General features: G+C 35.1%; 1 protein-coding gene across 1 annotated transcript; it reads left to right on the top strand.

Moving 5' to 3' along the window:
- The first annotated feature begins 4,813 nt into the window (after nucleotides 1-4,813).
- LOC113766519 lies at nucleotides 4,814-5,704 on the top strand. Its single transcript, XM_027310703.1, has one exon. The coding sequence runs from the start codon at nucleotides 4,814-4,816 to the stop codon at nucleotides 5,702-5,704; it is 891 nt and encodes a 296-aa protein (XP_027166504.1).
- The last annotated feature ends 15,120 nt before the right edge of the window (nucleotides 5,705-20,824 follow it).

Below are 20,824 nucleotides of genomic sequence, written 5' to 3'. Positions count from 1 at the left end.
ATATAAAAATCCCACTATTAGAGTGAAAGACTTCAATTCCCAGAAAAATATGACATGAGTCCCATATCTATCATCGCAAATTGTTTAATCATAGTCTCTCTGAACTCTACAACCATCTCTGGATTATTTTCTGTAAAAATTAGATCGTCTACGTACAAGCACACTATAAGAATATCACCACGAGTAGAAGATTTAATATTTTAAGTATGCTCATATGGACACCTCTGACAACCACAAGTCAGAAAATAGGAGTCAAATCTTGTATAACATACTCTTGGAACTTGTTTCAATTCATATAAGGCTCTCTTCAATTTATGAACCTTATTTTCTTGACCTCTTTTGACAAATCTTGCTAGTTGTTCCACATACACTTCTTCATTAAGAACTCCATTCAGGAAAGCTAACTTGACATCTATTTGATAAATTCCCCAGTTATTTTGAGCAGTTAGAGAAATTATCATACGGATTGTGTAAAGTCTGGCAACGGGTGCAAATGTTTCAAAATAGTCAATCCCGAATTTCTACTTGTACTGGATTTAAATTTTGTCTTGTACACCTACTTCACTTCAATGCCTTTTTTACCAATTGGAAGAAAAGTTCTCAGGTGTCATTTTTCTCTATTGCATGAATTTCTTCCTTCATTGCTTTCACCCAACGATCATCATTGGTGGCTTCTTCATACACAATCAGGTCACAATCTGCCAACAAAGCAAAATTAACAATATCTTCATCAGAAGAAATATCATCTGGGGTAATAACATAATCCTGCAGATATGCTGGCCTCTGTCACTGACGCTAGGGACGTTAACTCAGTTTGTGGATTCTTAATATCTGGTAATGGTTGAATATCATAATTATCCTCCTCTTGTTGATAATTTAGAGTTACCTTTGTTGTTTCAAGATGTCCAGTAGACCAATCTCAAACACCTCTTTCATCAAAAGTCGCATCTCTACTTACTATCACCTTTTTTGTTACAGGATCATACAAACTGTAAGAACGAGAGATTTTACTATAACTAATAAATACACACTTTTCCCCCCTTATCATCAAGTTTCTTTCTTAATTGATTAGGAATGTGGGAAAAGCAATACATCCAAAAACTCTGAGATGGCCAACAAATGGTCTTCTACCACTCCAAACTTCTTCGGGAGCTTTTTCGGGAACATTTCTGACAGGACACCTATTTAACAGATAAATTGCACAAGAAACTGCCTCTGTCCAAAATGATTTTGGCATATTTTTCACTTTCAATATACACCTCACCATATCTATAACTGTTCTATTCTTCCTCTCTGCCACTCCATTTTGTTGGGGAGCATACGTGGTAGTCAACTAATACTGTATCCCATTTTTCTCAAGAAAATCATCACACACCAAATATTTCTGACCCCTATCTATGCTTAAAATTTTAATCTGACACCCACTTTGCCTCTCAACAAAAGTGTCACAAGTATCAGATTTTTGTTTCAAAAAATACACTCGGGTTTTTCTACTAAAATCATCAATAAAGGTAATAAAATACCAGCAACCACCATGAGAAGGAACCTCCACATTGTATAAATCTGAATGAATAATTTCTAATGGTCTTCTATCCCTCTATGATTTGCCAGTTATAAAAGTATCCCTATGTTGTTTTCGCAAAACGCACATATCACAGACTCTATCAGAATTTCTAATATGAGGCAATCCACCAACCATTCTTTTATTGGTCAAAAATTTCAAACTATCAAAATTTAAATGATCAAATCCCATATGCCACAACCAATTACTGTCATCTATCACTATAGTCAAATGGGAAAAACTGGTACTACTCAAATTCAGTGGAAATAATTGGCAATTATTTCAATATTTTTATCAAAAATAGTACAAATACCATTCTTGATACGAATATCATATTTTTTCTTAGACAATTGTCCCATACTCAACAAATTTTGGTGCAACCCAAGAACATCGAAAACATCAGAAATAAAATCAGTAGACCTATTTTTCAAGCTAATAGGTATTTTTTTCCTAACCAATCACTGGTAAGATAGAGTTATTCCCAAATTTAACTTCACAACGAATAGATTCATCAAGTTCAACAAATAATTCTTTCTTGCCAGACATATAGTTACTACAACCCGTATCCAAGTACCATTTATTTTTATCAACCACATCAACCGTATTACAGGCTAATAATAAAGTCTCCAGATTTTTGTTATCATCTTGCATCTAATTGTCAACAATATTAGTCTGAAAATTTTTATTTATATTTTCTCCAAATCTGTATTCAAATTGTCTATGACCCAAATTTTCACAATTATAACATTGAATTCTCTGTCCAAAATTATTCTGAAAATTATTTTGATTAAAATTATTCTCTCTGCCAAAATTACCACCTCTGCTTCTACCAGGACCATCTCTAAAATTAAAATTATTACCTCTATTGTGTCCAAAATTTGATGTATCTCCTCGACCTCTATCATTGTTGCCATAACTACTTTTGTTATTGTAACTACCTCTGCTCTTCTGATTGGATTTGCCTAGCTTCCTGACATCATTATTGCCTCTCAAATTCAACTGCCCTTGCAACGCCTTGTCTATTGTATCTTTGTCCGAGGTATCCTCCAATTTTCCATTAATTGTTTATTCATGCAGAATTAATGGCCCATGCAAATCTTCAATACGCAAATCCTCCAAATCTTTCGTTTCCTGGATTACAGCTACCACATGATCAAATTTTATGGGTAGGGTATTGAGAATTTTCTCAACAAATGTTCTGTCAGGAAGGTCATACTAATTGATTTTCATTTTGCTTTTAATATCTGACAAACGAGAAAAATATGACTGAATAGATTCCGACTTCTCCATTGTTGCAAGTTCAAATTTCCTCTTCAATATTATCAAATTATTTTGCTGCACTCTTTCAATCCCTTTGTATGTTTTCTCCAATATATTCCAAGCCTCCTTTGTCGAATCAGCAGTAGCATTTTTTTCAAAAACTAACATGTCAATTGCCTGATGAATTTATGATAAAGCCAAACTATCTTTCACCTTATCGTTCTCACTAGCATCTTGGGCAAGTGCAAATTCAATATATCGATGTAATTTATAAGCCTTGAGATGGGTTATCTTTTATTTCTGTCAAAAATTGAATTCCGCCTTTGTTTTGAGTTTTTGGACAAAACAAATAATATTGGGTTAGGATTTGGCGCCGTTGCCAAGGAACTGGTGCTTAAAGTGATTTATTACTTTACATTTTGATTATTCTCTACTTTATATTATTTGGACAAAACAAATAATATTGGGTTAGGATTTATTACTTTACATTTCGATTATTCTCTACTTTATGCCTCGATCTTTCCGTACAGAAAATCTTGAATTTGATCTAGAGATCGTGAAAAGAGCCAAGAAATTGGCTAAGAAAACTAAATTGCGTAAGTAACAAGATTCATCACCATCTTCTCCTGGACTTGACTTGGTTATTGACTTAAGCAGATTATTTCATGATTTGGAAAAGGATGTAAGTGGATTAGAGGAAGTGATGGCAGCTCAAAGGACTTTGAGAGAACTCGCAACTTCAAATGTTAACCAGCGGCCACTATGCATCACATATCCTGAAACCAAGGAAGCTTCCAAACTTAAATCTAGTTTAATTCATTTATTGCCTACGTTTTGTGGTATTGCAGGTGCAGACCCACATAAACATTTGAAGGAGTCTCATGTAATGTGTTCAACTATGAAACGTCAAGGTGTTATGGACAAACAAATCAAGCTACGAGCTTTTCTTTTTTCTTTAACAGACAAGGCTAAAGAATGGTTATATTACTTGCCATCAGGATCCATAACTACATGGGAAGGATTTAAAAAGTAGTTCCTTGAGAAATTCTTTTCGGCTTCCAGGGCTAGTAACATTAGGAAGGACATATGTGGTACAAGGCAGATCATAGGAGAATCTCTCTACAAATATTGAGAAAGGTTCAAACAACTATGTGCTAGTTTCCCACACCACCAAATACCCGACCAGCTAGTGATTCAATATTTTTATTAAGGTTTGTTACCAATGGATAGAAGCTTGGTAGATGCAGCTAGTGGTTGTGCTCTAGTCAATAAAACAACAGATGAAGCCACAATGTTGATTTCTAATATGGCAAAAAATTCTCAACAATTTGGTGCTAGGACAGATGGAGCCACTAGAAGGGTAAATGAGGTAAATCATTCTGACCTTGAAAATTGATTATCTGAACCAACTGTTTTGGTTCACCAAATGGTTGTAGGACAATTGCAGCAGCTAAAGTATGTGGAATTTGTACTATTCCTGAACACCTAACTAACATGTGTCCGACTCTTCAAGAAAAATTCTCATGAGCAAGCAAATACTGTGGGAGGTTTTTCAGGACCACCGCAAAGGAGGAATGACCAGTATGCACCTACATACAATTAAGGGTGGTGAAATCACCCCAACTTCAGCTATCCTTCAAAACCGCCAGGTTTTCCACAACTCTTTCAAGTGAGACTACTAGTGCAGCAACCATCAACTTCTAATACAGGTATGTCACTTGAGCATATGGATAAATCCTTTGCTAATAGTACTTGTCAAATGCAGTAGGAATCACTGGGATTTCAACAAGAAACCTGAGCCAGCATTCGAAATTTGAAGACACAAGCGTCGCAACTTGCATCTTCAATGAACAATTTTTGAGAATAATAAAGGTAAACTACTAGCTCAGGTTATTCCGAATCCAAAAGAGAGTATAAGTGCAATGACCCTCCGTAGTGGCAAGGAAATACAGTTCTTAGTACCGCAAGAAAGCAAAATTAATGCAGAAAAAAATGAATGAAGAGCTTGAGAAGAAAGAGCCTTCAACTGAAAAGGTAAGACATAAATACGATATGTCTAAAATACTGGAAATTGACCCTCCTTTTCCTAGCAGGATGGCTAAAGCATGGAAAGAGGAATCTGAGAAGGAAATTTTGGATACATTTCAAAAAGTTGAGATCAACATCCTTTTGCTTGATGCGATTAAGCAGTTACTGAAATACGCAAAATTTTTGGAGGGATTGTCCACTAATCGGAACAAACTTAGTAATGATGACAAAATAAGGGTTGGCAAGAATGTGTCAGTTGTGCTCCAATGGAAGTTGTCTCAAAAGTTCAAGGATCCAGATATGTTCACAATACCATGCATTATAGGCAACAAAAAAAAAGAAAGAGCTATGCTTGATTTAGGAGCATCCATTAATGTTATGCCTTTATTAATATTTAAAGTCTTAAATTTAGGACCTTTTAAGGATACAAGGGTAATAATTCAACTACCTGATAGGTCTAATATTTATCCTGAAAGCCTAGTTGAGGATGTTCTAGTGAAAGTTAATGAACTTATTTTTCCTGCTGATTTTTACATTGTTGACATATATGATGACTATTCTATCAATTTAACTTTAATTCTCTTGGGTAGACCATTCATGAGTACTGCTAGAACAAAAATCGATGTGCATGAAGGTACTTTATATGTAGAGTTTGATGGAGATATAGTTACTTTCAATGTTTTTTATGCAATGAGATATCCAGAGGACATTGAGTGTGTTAATTATGTTTGTATTACTAATTCCATTGTGCAAGCTAACTTTGAGCTGACTTTTATGGAAGACAAGTTGAAATTTGTGTTACAGCATAGCAAAACAGAAGTGAAAGTAGAACATCAGGACGAGGAAGCTATATGAGAAGAAATTATGGCTCTACAATCACTTCCTGAATTTTCTGACAGGTTAGTTAACTCATTTTTGCAATTACCACCCTCTATTGAGAAAATCGGCACCCAAGTTGGATTTGAAAGAATTACCAAGGCATATGCTTATCTGGGACAGAATCAAACCTTGCCGGCCATTATTGCAAGTGATTTGACAATGGTTCAAGAAGAAAAACTCTTGCAAGTTTTGCAAGATTTTAAACTTGCCATCGGATGGACATTGGCAAATATCAAAGGTATTAATCCTTTGATTTGCATGCATCCTATTTTACTTGAAACAGATGAAAAACCAGTAAGGGAGCAGTAAAGGAAGCTTAATTTGGTGATGAAAGAGGTAGTGATGAAGGAAATTCTTAAACTATTGGAATTATGAATTATTTATCCTATTTTCGATAGCGAATGGGTAAGTCCAGTGCATGTAGTTCCTAAAAAGACAGGAATTACTCTTGTTCAAAATGAGAAAAAATGAGTTAATGCCAATGAGACTTCAGAATAGCTGAAGAATGTGTATTGATTTCAGAAAGCTGAATGTAGCAACAAGGAAAGACCACTTCCCTTACCTTTCATTGATGAGATGCTTGAAAGGTTGGCAGGTAAATGTTTCTTTTGTTTTCTTGATGGATATTCTAAGTATTATCAAATTAGTGTTGCTCAAGAAAACCACCATAAAACTATTTTTGCCCTTTTGAAACATTTGCTTACCGTCGCATGCCTTTTAAACTATGCAATGCCCCAAGAACATTTCAAAAATGCATGATGAGTATTTTTTCTGACTTGATTGAGAATTGCATTGAAATATTTATGGATGATTTTACTGTTTATGGCAACTCTTTTGATCAATTTTTGCATCATTTAATGAAAGTTATGAAACGGTGCATTGATATTAACTTGGTTCTTAATTATGAAAAATATCACTTTATGGTGAAAGAAGGGATAGTTTTGGGCCATGTTTTTTCATCTAGGAGTATTGAAGTTGATAAAGTCAAGATTGATTTAATTACTAATTTACCTTACCGTACTAATATAAGGGAGATTTGTAGTTTTCTTGGTCATGCAGGTTTTTACAGAAGGTTCATCAAAGATTTTTCTAAAATTGCACAACCATTATCTCGTCTACTTCAAAAGAAAATGTCATTTCATTTTGGAGATGATTGGAAGTTGGCATTTGACAAGTTGAAGGCAATGTTGACCACAACACCAATCATTCAACCTCCAAATTGGAGTTTATCTTTTGAACTCATGTGTAACGCAAAGTCAATATGCTGTTGGTGCTATACTTAGGCAAAGAAGTGGGAAGTGTAGCCATGTCATCTATTATGCGTCAAAAACATTGAACCCTACTCAATGCAACTACACCACCACGGAGAAGGAACTTTTGATAATTGTTTTTGCTTTTGAGAAATTTAGATCATATATGTTGGGATAAAAAATAACAGTTTTTTTTTTATCATGTAGCTTTAAAATATCTTTTGGTAAAGAAGGAGTCTAAGCCGAGACTCATTTGTTGGATACTTTTACTGCAAGTTTGATTGGGAGATCAAAAATCGTAAAGGAGTTGACAATTCTATTAAAGGAGTTGACAATTTTATGGCAGATCACTTGAGTAGATTGATTCAAGAAGAGGAAGTCATACCCATATCTAAGGTATTTCCTAATGAGCATTTATTTCATCTTAAGAGTAAGGAACTTTGGTATGCAGATATTGTTAATTTTCTAATGACTCATAAATTTTCAATTGATATGAGTAAGGCTAAGAGGGATAAAATAATAAAAGATTCTAGGTATTACATATGGGATGAACCATATTTATGAAAAATAGGCTCAGATCAAGTCATTCATAGATGTGTACCTAATAAAAAGATTCCCTCTATACTTATGCATTATCATAATTATGCGTGTGGTGCACCTTTTGGTCCAAAAAGAACGGCTAGAAAAATTTTTGATTGCTGATTTTATTGGCAAATTTTGTTTAAAGATGCTTACCTATTTTGTAAAAGTTGTGAGAAATGTCAAAAGGTTGGAAGTTTATCTCATAGGGATGAAATGCCTCAGATTCCTATTTTATTTTTTATGCTTGGGGTACAGACTTTATGGGATATTTTCCTAACTCTTTTGACTTTCTATATATTCTATTGGCTATGGATTATGTGTCGAAATAGGTAGAAGCAAAGGTTACCCAAACTAATAATTCTAAGGTTGTTGCAGGATTTCTCAAATCTAACATTTTTAAGAGATTTGGTTTTTCAAAGGTAGTTATTAGTGATCAAGGTACCCATTTTTTGAATCGCACTATTGAAGCTTTAATGCGCAAATATGGAGTACCTCATCGAGTTGGCACAACCTATCACCCTTAGACCAAAGGGCAAGGTAAAGTTTCAAATCGAGAGATCAAGAGTGTCTTGGAAAAAACGGTCAATCCAAATCGCAAAGATTGGAGTTCACGATTGGATGACGCGTTATGGGCAACCGCACAGCTTATAAGACACCAATTGGAATGTTACCATATAGGTTGGTTTATAGTAAGATGTGTCATTTACCATTTGAACTTGATCATCGTGCATTTTGGGCTGTTAAACAGTGTAATTTGAATGCAGATAGAGCTGGAGAGGAAAGGAAGTTCCAACTTTAGGAGTTGGAAGAAATTTGCCTGAAAGAATATGATAATACGAGGCTCTACAAAGAATGCACTAAATACTTTCATGACAGAATGTTGCGTCAGAAGCAATTTTCTATAGGTGAAAAGGTATTATTGTTCAATTGAAGGTTGAAATTCATGCAAGGTGAGTTGAGATCTCGATGGATTGGACCTTATGTAGTGGTGAATATTTTTCCTAATGGCGTTGTTGAGATCCAAAAGTTTAGAAACTAAAAAAAACTTTAAGATTAATGGTCATCACCTTAAGCATTTTTTTGATGCTTCTGAAATTGCTACTATTGAGGAAATTCATTTGATTGATCCAGTCTATGAATAATTGTGCAGGATTTGGACCATGTCTACCCAAAGATATAAATGAAAAGCGCTACTGGGAGGCAACCCAATTAATTTGATTTAGTTTATTTTGAATTTAATTTTCTTTGTTATTGTTTATTTTTGTTCTTATTTTTGTATTAAAATAATGTGTTTTCTTTCTTTTTGGCAAGAAATCAGATTCCATAAGACGTGGTGCACACATAGTGTAAATGGAAAGAAAAAAAAATTTATTGTTCAAAAGTTGGCAAGATGAAATTTGTAACACGTGCCACGCCTTGTTCCAATGATGTCAGTAGAAAAATGTCAGAAGACTTTGCCTTGAAAAAACATGCCCCACGTTTTACAAAGAAGGGTCTTCTGATTAAAATGTTAGAAGACTAATTTACAAGGACCATGGCCTATGCTATAAAGAAGAAAGTCTTCTGTTGTTCTTAAAAAAAAAAAAAAAGGCAACGGATTTTGGATGATTAGTGCCAGTAGAAGTCCGGACTTTCATATGGACTAAATACATTGCCGGACTTCCACAGATATATACTCACTAAGCCAAAACAAAAAGAGAGACTAGAGTCTAGTTGCAACACGTTTTCATCTTTGTTTTTCTCATTTCATGAGGAGCAGCCATGTTCAAGGCATTGTGATTATCAGTGTTCCACTTTCTTTAGAAAACAGATTCTTGTCTTCTCGTTATTTTTCTTATTCTTTCTGTCTTCCTTTTGTTTTTCGACTTGAACCGCAAGTGCTACATGTCCAGGTTCAATCATGAGTCCACCAAACTCCCTCTTCCTAATGTGCATGAGATTCCTTTTTCTTTTCGAATACAATTTCCGTGAGGTCTCTTTTTAATGCAACAAACTCTTATTTTTATTTCACAGATTTGCAGCAGCTCATAAGCTTCAATTGAAACTTCAAGGTTCGGGGAAACAAGCATCTAATGTAACTGCTTTCCTTTTGCATGAAATGATCATCCCTTCAGCAAAATCTTCATCATCTCCATCTTCATTCCCTGCTGTTTGGTGCTGACTTGTTCGTGTTCATCAGCACCACTAAATTGCTGCTGCTGCTTAAACTATGTTGTTTTCACTGTTGCATTTGGAATCATCATCGTTGCTGTTCGGGAGCTATATTGTGGCTGACTAGTTCTTGCAGTTGCATCAATTTGTTCATTGGTCGAAGTTCATGTTCAATCAAGCTATTGTCGACTAGAAGTCAGGAAGTTGAACGCCATCAGTTTGTTCATTGGCCGCCACTTGAAGTTGTCTAATTAATTTGCTCTTGAAGTTTATTCTCCAATTTGTCCGAAATTGCCTAACTATTTGCTTTGCGTATCTTTGGTTATTAGTTACCGTTTATGTTTTACATGTTTACATTGATGTTTCTTTAATTAGTCCGAGTAGTTGCTTTGCCTGTTACTAGTCACTTTTTGTGTTTCCCAGGTTTGCATTGCTAATTGTTTAATGAATATCAATCCTAACATCTTTAGAGAAACCGTCCGCAACTAGTATGAAGAGAAACAATATTTTATTGATTAATTAAATTTTATCGCGACTATACCTTTTCTTATTTTGCAGGATAAATTTGACAATGGCCAAAGCAAGAGGAACCAAGAAAAAGACCAAGCTTCCAACTAAGACTCAATTCTCGAGCTGAACAAGAAATAAAAAGTCCCAACAGAGCCTAAGAAGTGATCGAGATTGGGCATCGCCAAGAGAGTATTACCACCTTCTCCTTCTGTATTAGGGGGTGAACTTACTCAACTCACCAAGGAACAAGCAAATACGTTGCGCATTTTGAAGTCTCGATCTTTAGCACCTTGTAAGTACATTCATACTCCCACATTGGATCAATTAAATATTGCGATTGAGGTGAAAAGATTATTTACAGCAATTGGGTGGCAGCAATATTTGACACTTAATTACCCCACTTTTCTTGAATTGTGTTGGGAATTGTATAGTAATTTCAAATTTGTGAAGCCGTACAACTTCACATTAGATACTCCAAATGTGGTTAGTTATAGGCTATTGGGGGTCGAGTTGAGTCACTCAATTACGGAGTTTAATTACTACTTAGGTTTGTGACTATATTGAACCCTTTGCTTCGTATTATGTCGGGATTTGGAAAGAGATGTCCATTGATAAGTTTAGATATGATCCTAGTCAATCTAAGAGTTCTTATCTTAAAGACCCAATTTTGAAATATATTCAAAGATTTTTGGCCTGTAATGTTTCGGGGAGGAAGGATGCTTCAGGAACTATGACAAAAGCTAAATTTTATTTTATTTGGTGTATGTTGAACAATGTCAAAGTGAACTTCGGTTGTTGGGTAGCGATACAATTTTAGACGGTGCTCATAAAGAAAAATAAGCCAATGATTTTAGGTTCCCTTATCACTAATTTCGCTATCCGGCTTGGTGTGTTAAACCTTGATGAAGATAAAGATTTACATGTTGCTTGACAGTCAGAACCTTTAGATTCTGTTTGTTTAGAGAAGATGGGAGTCATTGGGTATAAAGATGATTGTTATCCATTTACACCACCGGGAGAGATTAGACTCACAGTCCGGCAGCATCCCCAGCCTATCGGTTCTTCCCGTACTTCTCGAGCTGTAGATGGAACTGACTCCTCTATTGTAGCACCATCTTCTTCTTCTTTTGATAATCAATTTCAGCAGTTGGATAGTTGTCTCTCTAGGATTGAGCAGTAGATGTAGTGAATAGAACGAAACTTGGATGCTTACTTCACCTCAGTTGGATTCACACCTCTCATTTCCCCTCACACTTAGTGCTTGGCAATACTCGCTCTGCTCTGTCAGGGAAGTCCTCTTATTTTCCTTTTCTATTTACTTTCATACATTGATGACAATGTATCATTTAGGTGTGGGGGAGGAGAATAATTATGCAACTTGGTGTTTTTGTTTTTCACTCGTGGTTTTCCTAGTTTCAAAAAAAAAGAAAAAAAAATTCTTGTTTTGAGTTTTTTTTAGTTCAATTTGTGGTTCCTTGTTTAGCTTTTAGTGTTTGAAAAAGCAATGAATAAAAAATGGTGTTAATTTTTTTTCTTTGTTAGTCTATCCTTATTCATTATATTATCAAGTTAAAATCGGATTAAGATGCAAGTATGAATGGTTGAATTCTCTTTGCTAGCATTACTATCTTATTGATTTGATGATGGATTTGAATGATGAATGTGCAAGGTTTAACTCAATTTTAACAAGTCAATGTGAGTTTGGACCTTATGAGCATTTCATTATATCTTGCTCCCTTGTCTTGTTGAGTGATATATCACACATGGTTTGAATATTCTAGAACTTGCATTGTTATACATGTTTAGACTACATTTTGAATTAGTGCAGTAAAATGACAAGGGCAATAGGTTTAACCCCTTTTGACTTTCTAAAAACCTGCCTTAAGTATATTATCCTTGGTTAGCCATGTCGAGCTTAGCCCCTTTCTTTGTTATGTTACCCTCAGTATATCCCTTAAGCCTTTATTATTATACTTTATGATTTTGGAACTTTGCATCAAAGGAATGTATTGATTAGTTGCATGAAACTTTGTATACCTCTGTGAATTGGGAAGTTTGGAAGAAAAAGTTGAATTGGATATTGAAGGAGATTCAAGTTATTGCTCGTAGCCAAGTGAAAAGAAAAAAAAAGAAAAGGGAAAAAGAGAAGAAAAAAGGGAAAAAAGTGGACAAAATAATAGAAAAAGAAAAATGCAAATTTTTGAATTTGTACTTCACTTGGTAGGTTGTGCAAAAATTTGTTGAAGTAATGCGAGCTCGACCCGACTTGAATATGGAAGTACATGTAGTTGTTGAGTTTGAATTCATGCATTTCCTTTGATGTATTTTCACCTAAATTCAATTTTTGTTTAATCCTTACTAAAGCCATATTATATCCCTGTTAAAGTCCCTTGGATTTTTTCATTGAATTCATATTTAGTGGTGGAGATGTGATATATTTGCAAGCTTATTGCAATTTCGTTCCATGATGCGATTTGAGTGTTCAATGAACCCCTAAATATTTTGAGTGCATAGAGTGATATTCTAGTGAGGGTAGTTAAACCTTGTGCATTTTGATTTTGAAAACATTGTCAATGAAATGGGTAATTGGTGTTAGTATTTGATGTTATTTTAATTGAGTTTTGGCTTGATTTTGTAATGAATGGTGTCTAGGAAGTTGTATGCTTGAGGACAAGCATTGATTAGGTGTGGGGGAAATTTGATAGCGAGATAATTGTGCATGTTATTTATTAATATTTTATCTTAATTTTGGCCAAATATTATGCTAATTGATGGATTTGCTTATATTTGGTGTTTTGTGTTGTCATAGGACATTGGAGTAGAAAATGGCACTTTAAGCTAAAGCTTGTCCACGCCAGAGATTGAGAAATGAAAGATTGGAGATGGGACCTAGAAATTATCTCTAAAATTTGGAATTATCTTTTGGATGTTTTGTTAAGAGCTTTTATCAGAATAGAGAACTTGTTTAGTTAGTATTTTATTTTGGAATAAGTTAGTTTCAAATAAGTTTTTGAAGTTGATTAGGAGAGGAAATAGAGGAAACAAATCAACTCACGGTTGGAGACGTTTTCTTGATAGGCTCTTTGGTGACTTGACAAAAGGAAGTCGTGAAAAGGAGTCCAATATACTCATTCCCTTTTCCGTTTTGCAAAAGAACATTAGTAGGTTTCTTCTAATTTACAAGTTACAAAAGCAAGACTTGTAGAAAGACTTTAGTGGAGATTTGTGGCTGCATTTTCTTCATAGAGTAGAGCTAAATTTATGTCTAGTTGAGGAGTAATCAAGGTACGGTTTCATGATCAATTGTGACATTTTTTATAATTTTTTATGTGCTTAATTTTATATGTCATGAGTATTTAATTACTTCCTATATTTCACTGGTTACCATTATTTGGGTTTAGTTGAATAATTTGGCCAACTATTCAATTGTCTGAATGATTTAATGCCAATTAAGACATCAAGTTAGTAATACTTGACAGTTTAATATTAGTGGCAGATGGAGCAATTTCATTACTTCACAGGTAGTCTAACTTGTGTTGTGGAAATTATTAATCTAGTTTAAATGAACTTGCATGTATATTTGTTAACTAGAATTGGGTCTCTCTAATATTTAAGGCTATGAATATATTAAATCCTATGAGCAGCTTTAGGATTATCTACTTTACAGGGGAAGTAATTAATGAGTGTCTCTTGACTACCGAGAAATTATGGAGAGATTGGTGGTTCGGCGGTTGTTAAATTACTATAACCAATTTATTTGTGAACATATGAGTTATTTTTTAGTATCAGTGATCAATTGAGTTGAACTGTTGCCAAGATTATTTCCTTGACTTGATTTTCATAACTAATTTATTTGGGAATAACACTGTCTTACCTAGTACTATATAGCCTCTCGTTAGTCCTCTTAAGGTGCAGCTCTGTTGTTCTATATTTGTACCTGAGTTTCGTTTAATTAAAAGAAAAACTTCTTTTGCCTCAATATTGTTCTTTATTTGATTGTTCCTGTGGGTTAATGACTTATTATTTGTTTGGGTCCTACAGTTCTGCCTCTCTTGTTCCTTCGGCTCCCCCTACCCCTCTGCTTGAAGACTTGATTGTTGATTGGATTGGAATTTGGATAACAAATTCAAGTGGATCTCAGTTTGTAAGATTTTAAAATTTTCTTTTATAAATTATGATTTTATGAAAGTTAAAAACGGAGGATATGGGTACGGTTGCCTGTGGACATCCGAGTTTGATGATGAGGCCGAGGCTTGAAGGGGTTGCTCGCAAATTTGGAACGAGGAGTACGGAATCTGCTTTCTTTTGCTCGTGTAATCTGGCCGAAGCTTGAAATCAAGTTATGGCCTGTGATGGTGTTATTTCCCATTTTTAATATAAAATATAAAATTATCCAAATCACAAAAAAATATAAATTTTATGGTAGTATAGTACCTTTTTTAACTCTCCCACTCTTTCCCACGTTCTTCTTACCCTCAACTGCTATGCACAGGATTTGAACTCTGCATCTACCAACGAAGAGAACTGCCAAACATACTCGCTATAGCATGCTGCATATTAAATGTTAAGGGGTTTCTTTTTTGTTTTGAAATTGAAGTATTTATCAGAAAAAGAGAAAGTTGTCTTATTAGAAGACAATCTTGTCTTTACAAGAGAATTTACAGAATGAAAAATGCTTGACTTTCAGACCCCAAATGCATGCAACTTCCTTTCCAATTTGTTTGCGGGATAGCTCAGTCAAGAAGTAGAAAAATGAGCAGCAAGCTAGATATAATATGGCAACAACTATTAAGGTGCATACCCCTCAATCCACGCACAATCAAGAAAATACGTGTCTTGAAAGTTGAAAGCAACCCATTCAAGACACCCCAATTGGTCAACTGAACAAAAAACGAAGTGTATTTGCAGTTGGTTTTATTAAGAAGCTTAGATGGATGAGGTAAACAGGAGGAAATGGTAAACAGTGCTGTTGTTCATCAAATCAGGGGATAGGGGGAAAAACAAAATAATTACAGCATTCTTTAAATACTTTCACACCAGTGAATAAATAATTACAGCAGTCTTTAAATAATTTCACACCAGTGAATCCTACACTGACGGCATAAAATTCGAAAATTAGTGTCACAGACATGAATTTCTGCCATTTTGGATTTGGATGTCTACTTTATTCCTTTCCGTCTTCATGGATAACATAATTTTTTAGATGTCCCTAGAAGAAAACGCAAATACAATAAGTTGAAATAATAAAAATTAGAATATTTCAATCAAAGTTAGTTTGATGGGACGAATTAGAATAATAAATTCAAAAAGAAATTGCTTGTCTTATACTATTACCAGTAATGAGCAATTAAAAATCTCACGACCAAATTCATACATAGGCTTTTCATAGACAATGGACAAGATTTGTTCGTTTCATTTTGTTCCTTATGATCTTGATATTCTCTATAATGTTCTTCTATTGGTTTGGAGTAACCAAATCAAAACGTATTTTTGGTTTGAAAAATTTTGACCAACTGATAACATTCATTTACTTATTATATGGTAGGAGCACCATATTTTTCTTTCGACCGAATTACTCATATTTTTGCAAATACAAATTATCAATTCTTAAGTGAACATTTTGGGACCAAAAAGAAGAATCCAAATTACGTTCAAACCAAAACTCGACCGGTGGGCTCGATTACCTTATGTTTTAGTTTCCGAAGGTAGTCTTATAATTTCGTTCTTCGCAATTTCTGAATTATATTCCTCAAGTAATAACCCGCTGCTATGGAGATAAGTCCCCGTTTGAGTTAATAGCTATTAGCTACCACAAGAATGATAACTAAACCTTTGTTTGTATCGAATTGTTAATATTGGTTAAACAAAGGCACAAATCACCAATTAATTAAGCAAATCCAACCTAAACGACATACAATTCTCCAAGTAGTGTGCTGTCAGAATTAAATATATTCAGTATGGCTTCGTTCCTCTTGGTTTTCTAAAATCAAGACCTTAAACGTAAAAATTAACCAACAAAGAACTAAGAAGACTTCATTTTTAATGTATTCTGATTCCTCATTCTATTGTTCTTGAATACCCTATACTTTTCTCCATATTCTACTTTCTTTGAAATCACATGGAAGTTATGTGGTCATTTTATAATAATAGGATGATTATGGTAGAAATCACAAGCGGGTTATTCGTAATTTACTCCTTCAAAAATTCGCCAAAAAAAAGAGGGCAAATGGGCATAAATATGCCCACTTAAACCAAGAACTTGTTAGGGTATCAGGCCAATTATTTGAAAAAAGGAAAAGACCAACAATTTAATAGAAAACAATATTTAACACGAATGATGAACAACACACAAGAATTAACGTGGTTCGGCTTAATCACCAAGCCTACATCCACGGAGAGAAAAACTTGTTCTTACTATGAGAAAAAACACCACAAGATTACAACTTGATTCCCAAGCCCCCAACTCTTGTATAACCCTCTCACCCACTAAGAACTCTCTCACTCCTTTCTTGTATGTTTGTAGTATGCCAATCTACCTATTTATAGAGAACATTACTTGGCCAAAAAACCAAATAACAATTAGAAACCAATACTAATTCCTAAACTCATATAGAGTAGGAAATAACATCTAATTCTAAACCAAATAGGACTTTACTTGACTACTACTTCAAGTAACTAAAATCTAAGTAGGAAACTAGTTACTTTCCACACCAAATAAGAATTCTACCTAAAAGAAATTAAGCCAATTTCCTAAAAAATCTCCACCTTGGCGAAAATTTCTTTTAGCAAACACAGCAAACCATCCAAAAAACTCCATTTGCCTTTTCCTACCAAGTCCCTTGGTGCCTAGCTACACACCTGAATCAATACGGTCTTGTTTTCAATTGATTCAATCGGCAAATGAACGTATGTAGCTAACCGAGTCCAACATCTAGTTGACTCGCGAGAGGGGCCTCAATTCACCCTCTCCCATAGCAGGTTTTTTCCTCTCACCACCATTTGTAATTTGAGAGCATTCTTGGATCCCCTTCCGCTCCCAATTCATTGAGGTATTCAAATGGTACAAATTACCATACTTCTTCCCCATCAACAAGACCGTCTCGCCATATGTGATTTTCAAGACTCCACCTGCAGCGGAAAAATGGTAACCCTCGGAGTCTAATTGGCTCAAAGAAATTAGATTCCTTCGTAGCTTTGGGACATAAGCCACACCACCCAAAGAACGAATCTCTCCATTCAACATTTTGATTTTCACCACTCCAACACCTTTGACTTGATAAGTAGATCCATTACCCAAGCACATAAAACCTGCCTTCTTTCTTTGGAGAGTATCAAAATAGTCTAACCTGGAGCAAACATGTGAAACACATCCAGAATCTAAAATCCAACCATCACGAGAAGAAGTATTATTACCTTTGGAGATTGTGAGAATATCTCCACCCGATACATATCCAGCAACATTATCATAGTCATTCTCATCATTTTCCTTTCGATGAGGGCAATATTTTTTGATATGGCCAAACTCATGACAACCAAAGCACTGGATTCCACCCTTTCTCTTGGCCTTTGAACCACCGGCCTTAGATTCACCGTCAAATTGTTTTCCTCTTTTATTCTCACCTCGAGCAATTAACGCAGCTTTTTGTGTCACATCCTGGTTTGCCTTCCTCTGTTTTTCATGATCCAACAAAGAAGACTGCACATTCTCGAACTCTAAAGTGTCATTCCCATACAACAGGGTTGTCACGACACTTTCGTAAGAATCAGAGACTGAGGTAAGAAGTAAAAGGGCCTTATCTTCTTCCTCAATATCTACACCAACCTTTTGGAGTTGATCCAAAATTCCGTTGAATGTATTCATGTGATCCATGAGACTGCCACCCTCCACCATCTTTAGTGCATAAAGTTGCCGCTTTAGATGTAACTTATTGGATAAGCTATTAGCCAGATAAAGTTTTTCCAATTTTTTCCAGAGGTTTGCTGCAGAATCTTCCTCATCTATCACATTATTTATGATGTTGTCCGCCACATAGAGCCGAATCGTGCTCGCACACCTTGCGTCCAACTCTTCAAACTCATCATCATTCATGCTCTCTGGTTTCTTGTTCTTTCCATTCAACGCTTTTGCCAAACCTTGTTGAACTAGAACATCCCTCACTCTTCTTTGCCAAAGAGTGAAACTTGTAGTTCCATTAAACGGTTGAATTGGAAACTGTATAGTTCCAAACCCCATGGTATACCACCACCCACTCAATTTCAAATAATTAACCAAAACCCCAACGGAGCTCTGATACCACTTGTTAGGGTATCAGGCCAATTATTTGAAAAAAGGAAAAGACCAACAATTTAATAGAAAACAATATTTAACACGAATGATGAACAACACACAAAAATTAACGTGGTTCGGTTTAATCACCAAGCCTACGTCCACGGAGAGAAAAACTTGTTCTTACTATGAGAGAAAAACACCACAAGATTACAACTTGATTCCCAAGCTCCAACTCTTGTATAACCCTCTCACCCACTAAGAACTCTCTCACTCCTTTCTTGTGTGTTTGTAGTATGCCAATCTACCTATTTATAGATAACATTACTTGGCCAAAAAACCAAATAACAATTAGAAACCAATACTAATTCCTAAACTCATATAGAGTAGGAAATAACATCTAATTCTAAACCAAATAGGACTTTACTTGACTACTACTTCAAGTAACTAAAATCTAAGTAGGAAACTAGTTACTTTCCACACCAAATAAGAATTCTACCTAAAAGAAATTAAGCCAATTTCCTAACAAAACGGTAGATAGATCACAGAAGTAAAAGGTCACTTCTTTTTTTTTTTGGGAGAACTTTGATGCCCTTCAACTGGGACTCCATGTAGTTAGAAGGATCATCTTGTGCATATACTCCAAACTTGAAGTTATGGGATCTTTTACCTCTTCCTGGTGCTTCACGCACTTGAATCCCATCAATTCAATGTAATTCATGATGTAATTCATTCTAAACCCCATGGAATTGGGGTTTAGAATTGGAATTGGGGCGCTCCAATTCCAATTCTGTTGTTTGGATTCTGCTCCACTTGAAGAATTAGAATTCAATTTGAATTCTATGGAGGCCCAATTCCATGAATTAAATTCTTTACTGGACCAAAAGAATTCTAATTCCAATTCCACAACTAAACCCTAAGAAATGGATATACACGCGGATCTAACATGGGCAAAAATTAAAAGCGGGTCAAATATACAAGCATCCCTCTCTCCTATTCTAATTCACCATTTTTTCTCAGCCGCAAGTGCTCCTGCTCTCCACCATCGCTTCTACCTCCGCCCTAACATTTTGCCGCTTCCACCATCATTTCCCCCATCGCTCTTCATTTCAGCCATCCCTCTTCCCTTCGCCTCTCCTGCCACGCATCCACCCATCACCTTGCCAATCGCAAGACTAATCTGAGTGCTCTCTCGTACCCCTACCTAATTTTTTCGAATTGGGTTCTTCAGTCTTGAAGGTAATATCTCCTAAGAATTCGCACTGAAATTTGACGTTTTCTTACAAAGCACTGCCTAACCCTTGAGTGCCAGATATTAATTCTAGTAATGGTTCTTGACTTTGGTTTTACAGCCCAGCAATGGCTCAGAACCTACAGTTGGAAAGACCCTTGTTAAGGACGGAGGTCTATTTTTTATAGAAACTTGGTACTGGATTGGTGTATGAGCAGCATGTTCAATCTTCTTTTTATTGAAGTATTGACATTTTTAAAGCGTAAGCCCCACGTACAACCTTGTTATCATGCAATTTTTGTTCCTAATATACTATATAGTAAAGAAGTCCATGTCTTAATTTTGTGGTGTCACCTTAATGTCAGCTCTAGGAGATAATAAAGCTATTATTCTTGAGGATGATGAGTAAAACAAGGATAGACGGCAAGTCGCATCACATCCTGGAGGTTTGTGGTCTATTCAACTCCAGCTTTTTGCATATGCAACTCAAAGATAAATACTCTGTATCCCTTGATAAAATAAGTTCAGACTTTAGACAAGGTTTGTAACGTGATATATACATTTTCCCAAAATTCAATATAAAGTTTAGTACTCAATTAGCGCTTAAATTTAATGGATTCTAAAAGTACAAAAGGAGGAAGAAATAAAGAATCTAAAATGCACAAAAGGAGGGGGAAAATGGAGAAAGAAAGAATCTACCGACAGAAAGAAAATGGAGCAAAGAAAATTGAGGTTATTGACATTCAACAAGGGAACTTATTTCATCCTAAAGCTGCATTCCGGTGATTTAATTACTACTTCTGCTAAAGTCTTTAGTAGTGGATGCAATTTTAGTCAAGTTAATGAACTTGTATTTGTCACAGTTGATGGATTCAAATAAGCTGTGGTGTGATTGTTCTCAACAAGACCACAATTTCTTCTTTGCATACTCACCACATGCACATGATTACTTTTGGGCATAACTTTTAACAACAATCAACTAACATATAAAAGGGAATTAGTCAATTGATTATGGAATCAAGTTGATTGCTGACACATTTTCCTTTTCTATGATAAAGTTTAAAATCATTACTCTCTAACTTATGTTAACAATATGGTGGTTTAAT

Source organism: Coffea eugenioides, chromosome 3, assembly GCF_003713205.1.
Source record: "Coffea eugenioides isolate CCC68of chromosome 3, Ceug_1.0, whole genome shotgun sequence".
NCBI lineage: Eukaryota > Viridiplantae > Streptophyta > Magnoliopsida > Gentianales > Rubiaceae > Coffea > Coffea eugenioides.
The sequence above is the reverse complement of the archived record's forward strand: the minus strand, read 5'-3'. Positions and strand labels throughout refer to the sequence as shown.